This window comes from Rhea pennata, chromosome 15, assembly GCF_028389875.1.
Source record: "Rhea pennata isolate bPtePen1 chromosome 15, bPtePen1.pri, whole genome shotgun sequence".
In the NCBI taxonomy this organism is placed as follows: Eukaryota; Metazoa; Chordata; class Aves; order Rheiformes; family Rheidae; genus Rhea; species Rhea pennata.
Window position 1 is genome coordinate 2,224,983 of NC_084677.1, and position 13,900 is coordinate 2,238,882.

The window sequence follows — 13,900 nt, forward strand, 5'->3', positions numbered from 1 at the left end:
GATGTTAAATCCTAAGTGAAATGAACATTTACGATATAAATTAAGTCTCCCTTGCTCTTGGAAAAATAGGAAAATGTGGATCAAAACATGTAGGTAGCAACTGTGTGTGTATGCAGCATTTAAAAACCAGGCAAGTTTGACCTCTGATTGCATGCAGAGAACTCGAACTCAGGAGCAAATTCTTTTAACAGTTTGGCCCTTTTTGCATACCAAAATAGCCATTTCCCAATAAAAGTGCAGTATAGGCAGAGTGGTCAAGTATAAACTGTTCAAACACACTGTATGAGACGCTGCAAACAGGCAGCCACAGCACATGTCAGCCAAGGCCTCCAACGCGTGGGGTCACAGGGCAGGGACGAGACCTGCGTATAGATGCAACAAGCAGGTCCACAGGAGGTTAAAGGCAAGACCGCACGTAGATCCAGGACTACATCCAGTAGTACTGCTGGGTGGCTGAACGCTGCCCTTGCAGGCAAAATGTCCTTTCTTACACCTGATCTTCATTCAAGCGCTATAATCATCAAATTCTGTCTCAGCACTGTGCTAAAAGCACATTCTGAGTTTCACTCTAACTCCTTGGTTATTTTTAGGAGTTAAGCGTTCCAGGATGCAGAGCCCATGCTCCACACTCTGGCCAACTTGCTTTGTTTCAAAGTTGACTGCATCGATACGTATTTCACTCGGATCCTCACACAATTTCTCAGCACTGTCCTAGCCAGCGTTTTCAGTAACTCACTCTGACAGCACCAGGATAGGAATATACACAGAACAGCCGTGTGAGCTCAGGTTAAAGGTTCATCTAAATCCAGTATCTCATTTCCAACAGAGGATGCCTGGCAAAGGGTATAACACACAGGATCACTCAACTGTCATATCTCCCAGCATACAGTCAAGGAATGTGCTATGAGTAACTCCAGGGGTTCTCCTACCAGAGATGATGCCTTTGCATTTAATGTTTTTTTTTTCCTTTTCCCCTTCAAAATTTATCCAAACCCCCCTTGAATTCATGACAACTTTTAGTATCCATAACTGCCTGTGGCAGAGTGCTCCACGGCTGATATCTCCTGTGGTTTGCTTTTAAACCTGCCACTTACCAGGTTCCCTTGATGCCCCACAGCTCTTAGGCTAGAAAACAGCTTTCCCTAACCCCCTTCTCTCACTCCTGCTTCTACTGCTCTCTTCTTCCCACAAACAAAGCATGATCACCGTCCAGCTGCTGTTCCTTGGACAGAGCTGTTCCAGACCTCTTGCCCATGCTTGTGGTTTGCAGCTCTCCCAAAGCCGAGGAAATGCTCTAATGATCCCAACAGTGGCTGCAGGTTTTTACAGTAATGATAAACACATTCAGCCTGGGTAGTTGAAAATGTTCATGTTTTCAAGATCTTCTCAACAGTCATTGGGGGTAGAAACTCAGTCCTTCAGAGCTTGCAGGATACTGACTCCAACAAGCAGCGTAAGAGAGAGGTCTCCACTATCACTACAAATGTGTAAGAGCAACCAGAGATGGGGGGTAAGGAGAGAATCCAGAAGGCTCTGTGAAGAGCCTCAGAAGAAGTGGAAGGCTCAGTTCCTCCCTGAAATGCTCCTCCCAGCAATGCCATGGTCTCATCACTGGTGCTACCATCTGCACTGCCCATCTGCCAGGCTGTTCCCTCAGCACCGCAAAGCTGAGGCACTGCAAAGTACCAGCCCTATTCTCCACCACACAGGTTGAACACCCAGCATTTGTAAATCTAGCACCTTCTAACTGATCAGCTGCATGTACAACCAGCGACATGAACAAAGGCCATTTCAATTAAAAAGATCTGCATGGCACAGATGCTCTGGGGAAGTTGCCTTCAGAAACTCCACGTCAAAGCAAGGTTGCCACAGTACCAGAATGAAATCAAAATCCTCTGTGCTGCGGCCCAAACCAGCAAAGAGGGAGAGAGAGTTAAATTCCCAACCTGGCACATGATCAAGTAAAGCTTCTTAGTGAAATCCACGGACTCAAATAGAGAACAAAAAGCCTCACGCAGAGTGTTTGAGTATGCCCCTAAAACCGAGGGGCATCTCAAGCACACTGAGAGATCTGCAAAACTACTTCAAAGACCATCTCTCCATGTAATTGGACAACTCAAGCTGGTCCCATAGAAACCTGCTGATTTCTTCTTCCAAAAAAAATTTTTTTTTTTGCTAGCATTTTCATTTAAAATAAACCCCACAAAATGTTTTAAGCGGAAAAGACTTGATTCAACCTTACCGCATGAACACACCCTGCGCGCTTTCCCCCCAAACACTCTCCAGCACAGCGCGTGCATGTTCTTCAGGACACCCCCAGGAGGTAATAGCCACCAGGACTCTTCTGCTGCAATGCAATCACCACGTCCCATGTTCAGTGGCTGACAAGCTTCCAACTGTTTTCCTGCATTTTTCAAACTCCTCGTCACTGCAACAGCTGTATTTGCAGCGGCTGGTATGCACAGCTCCCGGCAAGACTGGCAGGTCTTGCTCCAAGTCATGTGCACCTGAAGGGGTTTGCCCCTGCGGGTATTCTGGTTGAGGTAGGCTGGTAGGCTTCCAAGTAGAGAGACAGCAAAGAAATCAGGATCCTAAATGTCTTCTCCAGACTGAGCCAGAGGAGACAGCATGTTGCTGGCCACGGCAACTGTCTCCAGGAGGATTTCTGCTGGCACAGCTAGCAGGGAAAGGCGGGAAGTCCAAGAAAAGGAGCAATGGGGTTTCAGCCTGATGACTGCCAAAAAATTAAAAAAAAAAGAAAAAAAGAAAAGAAACAACAACCCATCTAGCAGGGATCAGACCCAGCGAGTTACAAATAATATCTCAAATATCAGACATAAGCCAGACCCTTAAAACAAGCCAGATGGAGGGGCTGAGGCAGGCAGGGACAGGGAAGGTGGAGCAGGCCTGTGACTCCACGTTCTTGGGGAAAGCTCTCCGGGGCACAGCAGCATCCAGACCTTGGCAGAGACCATCACCACATCCGACCCCACATCCCATGTTGGCAACAAAACAAGGACACGGTTACTGGCCAAGCAGCAGTCCTCTACAGCGCTCGCTCCCCTGCCTTCTCGTTACAAGCAAACCAATCTGACAGTTAGCTGCTGCCCAAAGAGCAGCCTTGCCTTCCCCACCAAGCCACTTCAAGGGGTTTTACCAGCGCAAAACTAACCCTACCCAAAATTACATTGCTTCCTGTTGATCTGGCACCCTGAGGAGGCTCAGACAATTTCAGATAAGCTCTGAACAACCCGGGAGAGGAAGGGTAGGATGGGCCTGTGCAGCGATAGCTCAGCTCAGCTGAAACATCCGAGTGCAGCCTGAGCCTCTGTCCTCTGCCAAAACGAACAGCTCACTGTCATCCCAGGCCTAGCAGATCAGCACTCGGGAAACCGCAACTCTCCTTGCCAATGCATGCGGCACGCTGAGCCACTGCAGCCTGCTCCGGGACACGGGCCAGACCAGAGGGCTGAGGACCAACCAACTGAAGACGTACACTTCCCAGCGGCCAGCGTTGCACATGGCAAAGGCTTGCCCATACCCAAACTTTGACTTTGAAACAGAGTAAATGGATTTGAGGGGCTGGAAGCTTCTGCACAGGTTTCGACAGAACAGCCTAAAGGGTTGCATTTCCCGTGTAGAAAGTGCATTAAAAGGCACATGATCTCTCTTGTGGGAGAGTATGATATCCCTAGACATCAGCACTGTGGTAGGGCTGAAAAAGGCCTGTTAAAGGGTTGGAAAACTATTCCAAGTTCTCCTGACGTATTGTTGGGACCAGCTAACAAAACAACCTAAGAAATAACCAGAGACCTGGTAGCAGCTGTAGTCGTAAAAAAAAAAAGGCGCAAGGGAAGATTCATGTTGATGTTAAACCTCGAGAGGCAGGAAAGGAGTAGTTGCCAGAAGAGAAGACAAGCTGCCCTGTCCAACTCCCATGCTCAGGGAACTATTTGGATGCAATGGGGGGGGGGGGGGGGGAGAGGGAGGAGGGGGGAAAAAAAAAACTTTCTTTTCAACTAGTGCTCTGGAAAGAGCTAGAACAGAAGCTACACGCTTGAGCAGGAGGCTGCAAAATCAGCATTCAAGCAGATCATGGAAAAGCAGCACACGAACATTACCACAGAGTCACTGGAGCAGGAACTGGGCCAAGGTGGGGAGAATGCAAGGTATGGAGAAAGTCTCTAACTTTTGTGGGTACTCAAGCAACCAAGGCAGTATTGAGGGATCATACCTTGAATGACTTAATTAGTTTAGGAACATCAGTAGGAACATCCTGCCTTAGAAGGAAGAGGCCAGGCAGAAATTTCTCTAGACCAGAAATGTGAAGTTACATCAGAAAAAACAAGACTCTGAATGTCACGCAAGATGCACATTGAGAGAGTGCTACACCTCAGCAGGGACCCATTGATCTTGGAGGAGGTTCAGCTATATAAAGAGCCAGAGGGCTTTAAATACCTGTAATAAAAATATCTGACAGTGAGGTCTGAATCTCTGTGAGCCAACTGCAGGTCAAGCAACTATATCTGAGATTCCTTTGAGTCACTGATTTCTGTGATTTCCAGAAAAGGATGCAGTGTCATGATGGAAACCAACTAAAAATGAGCTCCTACTGGAATGCTAGTGCTATGAGCTTTCAAAGTAGCTTGATGTGGGACCTGAGAGGTGCTCAGGTCTGGCACCATCCTGTCAAAGAGAAAGGAAAAAACAGAGAGCTCAAAAAACTCTTCCGAGTCCTGTCAGTTCTTGTATCTATAGTTTAACTTCTCCAAGAACACATTAAAAGATGACTGCAATTGCAATCTGCAAACACTCACACAGGCAATAGGTCCTGATCTTCCAGGTCCTTTTGTTCCAGCAGACAAAGGCAGAGCAGGAGCCAACACACAGAAGCTGTTAAAATTCAAGCAATAGAGATGTCATGGCCACTTGAAAAAGATGTGAGCCAACACAAGAAGCAGTGCCCCCAGCCCTCTGTGCTGGCACAAGCACCCCCACAGCTGTGATCTGCACTGGGAACTGATCCACATTAAATTAGGTTTGTTCCAGCCTAAGTTCCTTCCCCAATCCACATAGCTCCCAAAACACTTGTGCCGGCACACGGAAAGGGGCTGAAGCAGGAACAACAACAGCAGCTGGAGCCAGAAGACAGAACTGCTTCTCAAGGCAGTGCAGTTTAAATCAATCATGAAACTGCAGCCAAAGACATGCATTTTGCAGGACAGAGGGAAGCTAACAATTATCACACAGGACGCGGTGGATTCTCATCTCTCGAGGCTTAAATAATCTTCCAAAAACTGCTCTCAACACAGGTATTGAATGGAGCAGAAGCAAAACACTACTTCACCACCAGAGGCACGGTGAATTTTTGCTGATGTCATATGGATGGCAAACAGAATTCCCAGACTTCTCCAGAGTTGGTGTCCAAGTCTCATCTGCAGGCAGGTTCTCTAGATGGTTCCAAAGACAAGGGGTGAATTTCCACCTACCAGGCCTGCTCAGGCCTTCAGCATCCACAAAGCAACTAGAGGGAAAGGAGCCAAGTACAGGAGACTGGGCAGAGTGGCTCCCTTTTCTATCTCCTAAGCATGTGCGACCCACAGAAGTATGCTCACAGCACTAGCCAGCATACCTGCAACCCAGAGTCCAGACAGGGTCCAGATAATGAGCAATCAGCATCCAACTCCATCTTCTAGAGTAAGGCTGATAAAGAGCCATCTACAACCTACCTAGAAAGCAGCAAGGGGAACAGTCTGAGCATAAAATATAACCTATAAAGAAGGGGAGCAGTGGGAAACTTTCTGGATTGTTTTGGTATCTTCATGTTTCTCAGTGAACAAACACACGGCCTGCAGCTTTGCCCAGGGAGCACCAGCCGTGCATCACATGCAATAGCCACATTTCCACCCGCCATATCCTAAAGCCCCGTTCACAGCATTCTCCCCACTGCAGCAGGGAGATCAGTCCTATGCTACACGACTTACAGGATACAGCCAGGTACGGACAGCTGCTGCTACCTGCTAATTGCTCCAGAGGCAGCATGCCAAGCACCCAGGGTGAGAAGTCAGCACTGACCACCACTTCCATTCCTAAGGGAAGCTGGTAAAGTCAGCACTGCTTGATTCCCAAAGAGGGTTGGTTTCCAGCTAAATCCATTACCAGCTACCAGGCGGTTGCTGCATCTCAGCATGTCCGCGCAGGAAGCTAAGATACTACTGCTGGTCGGGTACCAAAGTGAACGTAGCCAGAGCAGATAACAGGTATAACTACATTAACAACTCAAACATTAACAGCCCCAATTATAAACAACTGACTGCCAGCAGTGGAAGTGCATCCAGGGGAAGGATCATCCATACAAGCCTTTTTCTTTTATCTATTTCACAGGTAATCACAACAGTCTCCTGAGCATGGGCTGAGCCAACAGCATGCTTTTCTCCAGGGTCCTGGCAGCCTCAAAGCAATCAACAGTCACATAACTCTCCTTCTGTCTACACTCTTGCCAGCTTCCTCATTAACAAAGGAAAGAGTAATCACAGATACTAGATTTTAGTACATATTTAACTTACTGCAACAACTTGCCAGGGCTCAGAAAGACACCGTACTGGCTTCTTTTCATTACCAGTAAAATGGGTATTCTGCAAAATGCTGGTTGATCTATCAAGTACTGTGGATACAGCCATTGCCTAAATGTAGTAAGAAGCACCTGCATCAGAGCAGCCATGATCACACCTTAGAAAACAAAATACAACAACTTAATCCTAGACCTGTGTTTTAACAGAGGTAGCATTTTTCACAGAAAAAAAAAAAAAGTTTCAAATGCGGAACTTCAAAACAGCTCTCACATTTAGCTTGAGCACTGTAAAGATTCAGGACACAAGAAAAGCTAAGAATAAGGCACTGGTATGACTCTCAAGACAGCTGTGAATTCTGGCTCTGGGAGTTTTTGGAATAGCTGCTGGCCACGTATCCACCCTACAAGCAATTCTCTTAGTAGATTAATACCACTTAGTGCTTATAACGTACATGTAATTTAGAAAACATGACACCAACAATGATGAAAAGCAACTGCCAAACCTAGAAACCTCCCCTGAAAACTTCACTATACTTCAAATCCAAAATTAGGTTAGACCAGAAGCCACCAAATGTCTATAGTAAAGACTTTCAATATTAAAAGCAGCTAAGAATCACTGCTTATTGCGCTAACTAAAAATGTCTCACTGACAAATGAGATCAAAACTGCCACAAAATGACAACATTTCCTATGGAAAGTTACATAAAACCACACTGAATAGCAGTCTAAAAAAAAGATATCTTAGAGGAAATAACCATAACAAACGCTGAAGCCACCATAAGACAGACTCTATAGTCAGGAAGGACGGAAGCGGTGGCATTTGAGCCCTTCCTGATAAGTTTCTCTGCATGTTCCCTTGAAATTCAGAGCATCCTCACTCACCCTCACACACCTGCCTTCCTCAGCACGCTCAGGGTTATGCTCACCTAGACACAAATGAGAGAACAGGTCTGCAGAACTGCGTCCATGCACAGCGCAAAGAGGCTGGAGGTACTTCAAAAGAACAGTTTAATAGCCAATGACTCAGAGCAGGACTGGTTCAAGCAGAGTTGCTCTTCTTACCTGTTCACTGATGCAGCCAGGGCCAGACCTGAACCTGCCTTTGACACGGGAACTAGGCTGCCGCTCCGATGCTCCAATTTCTATTCCTGCTGGTGCTCAGCAGCTGACCACACCACCTTCTCCTACTGTCAGACTGGAAAGCAGCTGCAGGAAAAGCATGTCTTGCTCTGCAGGTGTGTGCACACACACACATGAACATCCATGTGGGCCCAGTGCAACAACTCATTGATAATGCAAACAGAAATAAGCATAATTATCAATTTAGAGCAAAAAAAAATCTCTAGAAGTAGAGATGTATCATTCAGTGCATCATCTACCCACTAAGCAAACGGCAGGTGCTTTCTCACTGCCCTCCCAGAAGTTACAGGCCCATAGTAGTCAGAGAAAGGGAAGGTGCACACATGCCTTTGCCAAAATGATTCATAGCCTGGAGTCTTCCGAGGTTCACTTTAAAGCACTAGGCTTTGAATTCAAGCAACAGAGAAATACACCTCCCATCTGCTGATTGCTATGGGGCAATACCACCTGAAGCACAGAGACTGTGTTCACCAGACCCCAGCCATCCAAGCCCTCAGGATTTCAAAATCCAAGCTGCCATACATTTCACTAAGCCAAAGCTAAGTGTCAGACGTGCGGAACAGTAAAAGCAGCATCCTCTGCAGCTTCGAGATAATCCTGTACAGATTATTCCTTAAAAAAAAAAAATCTTAAAGCAGGGAATACTGCTGACCAGCAGAGCAAGGGGCTGTCTCTCAGCAAAGCAGAAAACAGGAAGGGGAGGAGGCAGCCAAGGTAGACTTTCCAGAAAAGGCAAGACCAGGCATGTCCTGATGTCTCTCCTCTCCCTGGGAAGGCCGCACCATGCTACGGAAGTCTTTTGCAATGATGCTTAGATAAAAGTTCTTATGTCACCTCTTAGTTCACTGGGAAGAAATTCCATCTTCTTTAACAGCCACTGTGCTTTAGAGATGTCCTGACTATGAAAGCAAGGTCTATTTCTTGCTGAAGGCTCCACAATTTCCTTGAAAACATATCTGTTGTTCAGGTCTATACTGCAATATGTCCAGCACTTCCATGGTATGCACAAAATAGTTTAAACAATGTTTGAAAGAAATGGTGTATCTCCACAGTTGAAGAGTGAGCCCAAGCTTGAGCTTGAGAAACCACAAGGTTTATGTCAATCTGATGTTTGTGGTCCCTGCACAAGGGACCACAGTCCATAAGACTTGCACTGTATAGCTCACAGGACACTTAAAATTAGCATGAAGAACAAACTCTCTGCCCTCAACAAGCAGCAAACGGCCACCATTTGTCGTACAGATGGATTTGACCATTTGGACAATTTGTTCAAAAATTCAGCCACTAATTTGCTCTTTGTGGCATCATCGCAACACTCAGAAAAACAACAACAGCAACAACAAAAACAACCACACTTCCTCACTCTTACAGCAGCATGGACCAAAATAACAAGTTTCAGAGATGTGTTGTGTTCAGTGCTGCTCTTAGGTGGGATTTAACCAGTCCTGGACAACAGCTAATTGAGAAGGATCATTAAATAAATAAATTAATTAATTAATTAAAGGAGCAAGCACTCAGCCTTAAACAGTTCAGCTAACAAGGATGCAACAAGAGGCGATCTCAACGCAGTTCCACCGCTCTGTCAACACCACAGGCTACAGCTCACCCCATCGGGACTGACCCCGGTCCTTCGCAACGGCACAGACGAGCCCCCCGGGCAAAAAGCAGAGCCTTTTGGGCAAGCCTTGTCCTCCCAGCACTGCGCTGGCACGAGCACCGTGCCTCGGGGCAAGCGGGCCTGGGCAGCCAGAGCTCGCGCCGTACGCTCACCCGGTGAATCAGTTCGGGGTTCTCCAAGGACACACAAACAGGGCTGCTAGCATGACCATTGGGAAATGTCATCTAACAAACTTGTTTCCTCCCAGTGTTAAATCTTGCCTGTTGCCTCCCTAGTCTCTGAGAACAGCTAGCTGCAGGGCTGGGATTGTCCCTTCCAAAGTGTTTTTTTATTATTTGCATGGTGGGAGCTGATCTCGGGGGTGGCTTCCTCAAAACTAATAGAGTAAACAACAGGTCCTGATGCCTGTTCGGTTCAGCCAATTCACGGGCTAGTTCTGAATGAGGCCAAACAACTGACCAGGGTGAAGACTACCTGCATGACACTGGACACCAGGGCTTCTCCTCCTGGCAGGATGCAGAATGCTACCTTCCTTCTACTTCATATGAGCACTGGGACATTTTACTTGGGACCAGGACATGCTGCGTTCCAATAAACTCACACTGCAGGTCCCACCATGCAAGTTCTGTAGCTATAGAGACGCTGATATAATCTCAGCAGAGAGGATGCAAGACAAAGACAAGTGAGCTTTCAGGCAGTGCACACCTTCCACCTGTGGTTACTTAAAACTACAACAGGTACATACCCAGCAGCAAGGAGGCAAGCCTACAATCACTGTGCCAGATCCGCATATTTTCTGTCTGCCTCATTCCAGCTAGATGATGATAAAGTTAGATTTAGGCCTAGCATCTTTCCAGCTGAAAAAGAAAGGTCTGCACACAGGGAGAAAGTGCAGGAAGAAATCCATCCTTGAGTTTTAAGTACTTCTACTGAAACGGGTCATGCAGCAGTGTCAGGCACAGGTGGCTGCAGGAACAGCAATTAATAGCAGTGTCGTGCGGGGTCACAATTAATGCTGGATCCTCCAAGAAGGGCACGCAGTCTCCACAGGATGCCACAGCCTCCAGAGATGACTAAGAAAGGCAGCAACCACAAGGGGAGAATCTTATTAAAGACTGTCCTGCTGGATATAAGCTCTGGAGATACAGACAGAGAAATCTTCAGCCCACAGCAAGCCCCGCTCAGCGGGCAGCATCCCTGGCAGCGTGCAGGGGTTCTCCGCGAACCGCTTTGCGGGGCACACTCAATGAAAAAGGAAAACAAGCTGGGACTCCTGGTCTTGTTGCTCGTCTCACACTTCAGCACTAACTAGGCTGTGTTCACGTTGCAGAGAGACTCGACACACTGAACGGAATCAAATCTTGACTAATTATATCTGAGCATGTAGGCTCTGTGCCCAGAATAAACTGTCCTATCATGCTACGCTCAGCAGACCCTGCCTCTTTTGGGGGGAACGTGCTGGGACTTGCTGGCTACTCTCTGAGGCTGAATTCCAAAGGAACAGGACTGATGACCCCAAGAGGAATTTCTATTCTTGCCTTGCAATCTCACTTAACCGCAGCGTCATTTCGGTCCCCGACACAAAAGCAAAATGAGCCACCTGCCAAATCCAAGCCTTCTCCACCAGCCTTCTCCAAGGCGGGTAGCTTCTGACCAAGGCAACGCGTCAGGGCCCGGCACTCTCAGGCGCCCTGCCATGATGTAGGACGTGCTTGCCAGAGAGAGGGCACCCGCTCTGCAGGCACGCAGCGCTCCGCGCTCAGCGCCCGCGCTGCGCAGCGCCCGCGCTGCGGCCTACCTAGCACAGAGCAAGACATTCCTGAGACCTCGGCCAGCCCATAGCTTTCCCCCAAACCTGAAAAGCCAGTTTGTAGGCAGATCTCTCGCAAGCCTATTGCTTAAAGAAAAAAAAAAAAAAAAAGAAGGAGACTTGTCATGGGAAATCCCAGAGCAGAACTAGTTCTGTGGGAGTTGCTTTTCCACCGCGCAGCGTGAACCTCCTCTCCTGGGAGCCCACAGAAGCAGGCATGCCGCTGCCACACGGTCGCTGTCTCCCGGAGCCGAAGCGCGCGGAGGGAATCCCAAAGCTGCATCCCCTCTTCCGAATCCGAAACACCTCTCGGGAGGCTGGAAGGGTCCCAGCTCGGAAAGGGCAATGGGCGCCCCGCGCACCTCCTGTAGCTGACTTGGGCGCACAGACCTGAGCTGCCCAGCAGCATCGGGACAATTTAAGGATACAAGAGGGGATGCAGGGAGGAGGGAGAGATGACGGCTGTTATCAGACCCACAGATTTGGGGGCGGGAGAGAGGGTGAAAGCAGACAAGCTTGTAGGCACACAAGGCCTCTCTTAACGTCCTATTAACAAACAAAACATGGAGGGAAGAAGTCCCTGAAAGCTCATCTGCTCTACCTGTATCAGCCCATCTAACCGAGCCGTTAGCACCTCCTCTCACAACCCCTGCACATCCAGACAGAAGTGCTGGAGAGCAACACGCTTCCACACACCAGAGCGGAGACCCAGTTCTCCTGCCACGGGTCTGCACCGTGGCTACCCCCAGACGGGCCCTTCTCTTCTGGTGTTCCTGGCACAAGGGGTGTTACTTGTTTTTGCAGTTAATACGCCGTGTTCCTTCCCTCATTCAGAAACACCTTCAGTTCTCTGTCGGCAGCTTCGCTCCCTTCGCCCTACCCATTACGTAGGGCTATTTTTTCCTTTACTGCAGAAGTCATAGCTTTCTTCCCGGAGGAAACCAACAGCCATGGGGACAAAAACAGGAAGAAAGGAAACAACTTCCTGCTTGCTCCGAGACCAGGCCTGGAGACATCTCCGATCAATGAGCGCTGCACAGCCTGCCACCAGCCAACCTGCACGGGAACCGGCGGCCAGGACCAAGACTTGCGTGAGCAACGCTCCAGCACCGTCCAAAACCCAGCTGGGGAGCAACTCGCCCATCCGGAGTTACGGGAGGGGGTAAAAGAAGCACAAGTCAAAAGAAATACATGCAGTTCAGCGCAGCAGAGCCAGGGACGAGCACGTGGCCGACACGGTGGGAAGGTCACTCTGGGGGAAGCCCGAGCGGGCTCAGCGCTGAGGGGGCAGCCTGCCGCAATCCCTCCTTCCAGCAAAACTCGTCCGTGCCCCCTCTCTGCCCGCAGCGTAGGGTGTCACAAGTCAGCTCGGGGGCTAGAGCCAGGGGAAAACTAACCTCTGCATGCAAGAAAGGGATTCGTTTTCCAGCAGGTCGGATCCCCGATCAGCTCCGGACGCAGCGCCAGCACAAGGGAAGGAGCGGGTGGGAGCACACGGCAAGAGACGGGGAGGAGGCTCCGGCGCAGCCTCGGGTCCGCTCGAGCGAGCCCCGGGCACGCGCTTCGCTACCGCGAGGAGCGCCAGGGCCGCCGAGGCGCCGCCGGCCCGGGAGCACCCGGGCCCCGGGGCGGGCCAGGCCCGCGGGGAGCCGCGGCCCTGCCCCGCCGGGCGGCCGAGGCCGCGCCGGGGCCCGCGACCCCCCGGCCCGCCGCGGGGCCGAGGCCGCGCTCCGGGGCCGGGCCGGGCCCCGCCGCTCGCCCGCGCCTCCCGCCGCTACAGGCCCGCCCGGGCGCCGGCTCCGGCCGGCACCTGCGCCCAGGCCGCGGGGCGCCGCCGCCGGTCCCGCCGCCAGCGGCCCTGCCCCGCGGCCGGGTCGGGCCGGGCCGGGCCGGGCCGGGCGGCGCCGCCAGCAGGGGGCTGCCGAGCCGCGGCGCGGGACGCGACGGGACGGGACGGGACGGGACGGGACGGAGCCCGCAGCTCACGTGCGCGCCGGGCCCCGGGGCAGCGCCCGCCCGCCCGCCCGCCGCCTACCGCGCGGGTCCCCGCGCCGCGGCCACACTCACCGGGAAGGCGGGGGAAGCGCGGGCGCAGCGGCCGGGCGCGCAGCAGCAGCAGCGAAGCCGCCGCTCGGGCCGCCCCAGTGCGGCTAAGGGGCCGCCGGCGCCGCGCTCGGCCGGCGCAGGGCGCGCAGGCTCCTCCCCGTGCCAGGGGCCGGCCGGCCGGGCACGCCATTCACCGCCGCGCCATGCAAATGGGCGCCGGGCGCCCCGCCGGCGAGCCGCGAGCGGCCGCCGCCGCGCCGCGCACCCCGCCGCCGCCGCCGCCGTGACTCAGGGCGCAGGAACGCGCCCCCCGGCCGCTGCCCCCGCGCCGGCTCCGCTGCGGCCGCGCTGCCGCCCCGCGAGGCCCGCGGCGCCCTGCCGCGACGCCGCTTCTCGGGAGCCCTCGGGGCGCCGCCGCCACAAGCCTTCGGCAGCCCTCGGCCCCCGGCAGGGCGCCGTCGCCGCCCGCGCTCGCCTGGGTCACTCCTGATCGCCTCTCTCGTTCCTGCTCCTCCGCTGCCCGTTCCCCGCCTCATTCCCGTCCTTTTCCCGCTTTCTCACCCCCCCATCCCCGCGTTGCTCCTATGTTCCCCATCGAGCTCTTCACACCTGCGGCTCCGGCCGCGCCGTTGGCGCTCCGGCCGTTCCCTACGCTCACTCTTTCCTCCGCCCTGTCCCCCCTTCAGGACGGCGGCGTCCCATCTCCATTGCCCAG

The 13,900-nt window shown here is 51.7% G+C and overlaps 1 protein-coding gene across 7 annotated transcripts in view; it reads right to left on the bottom strand.

Moving 5' to 3' along the window:
- RHBDF1 (rhomboid 5 homolog 1) overlaps positions 1–13,278 on the bottom strand; it is a 42,024-nt gene extending 28,746 nt beyond the window's left edge. For 6 of the 7 annotated variants that reach the window (XM_062588803.1, XM_062588801.1, XM_062588802.1 and 3 more), the window contains exon 1: positions 12,537–12,749. In XM_062588803.1, the coding sequence (XP_062444787.1) occupies positions 12,537–12,544 (8 nt within the window). In that variant the 5' untranslated portion in view covers positions 12,545–12,749. Of the gene's footprint in view, positions 1–12,536; positions 12,750–13,206 lie in introns of those variants that run through there. The other variant, XM_062588799.1, reaches the window with a different exon arrangement.
- Between the last annotated feature and the right edge of the window lie 622 nt (positions 13,279–13,900).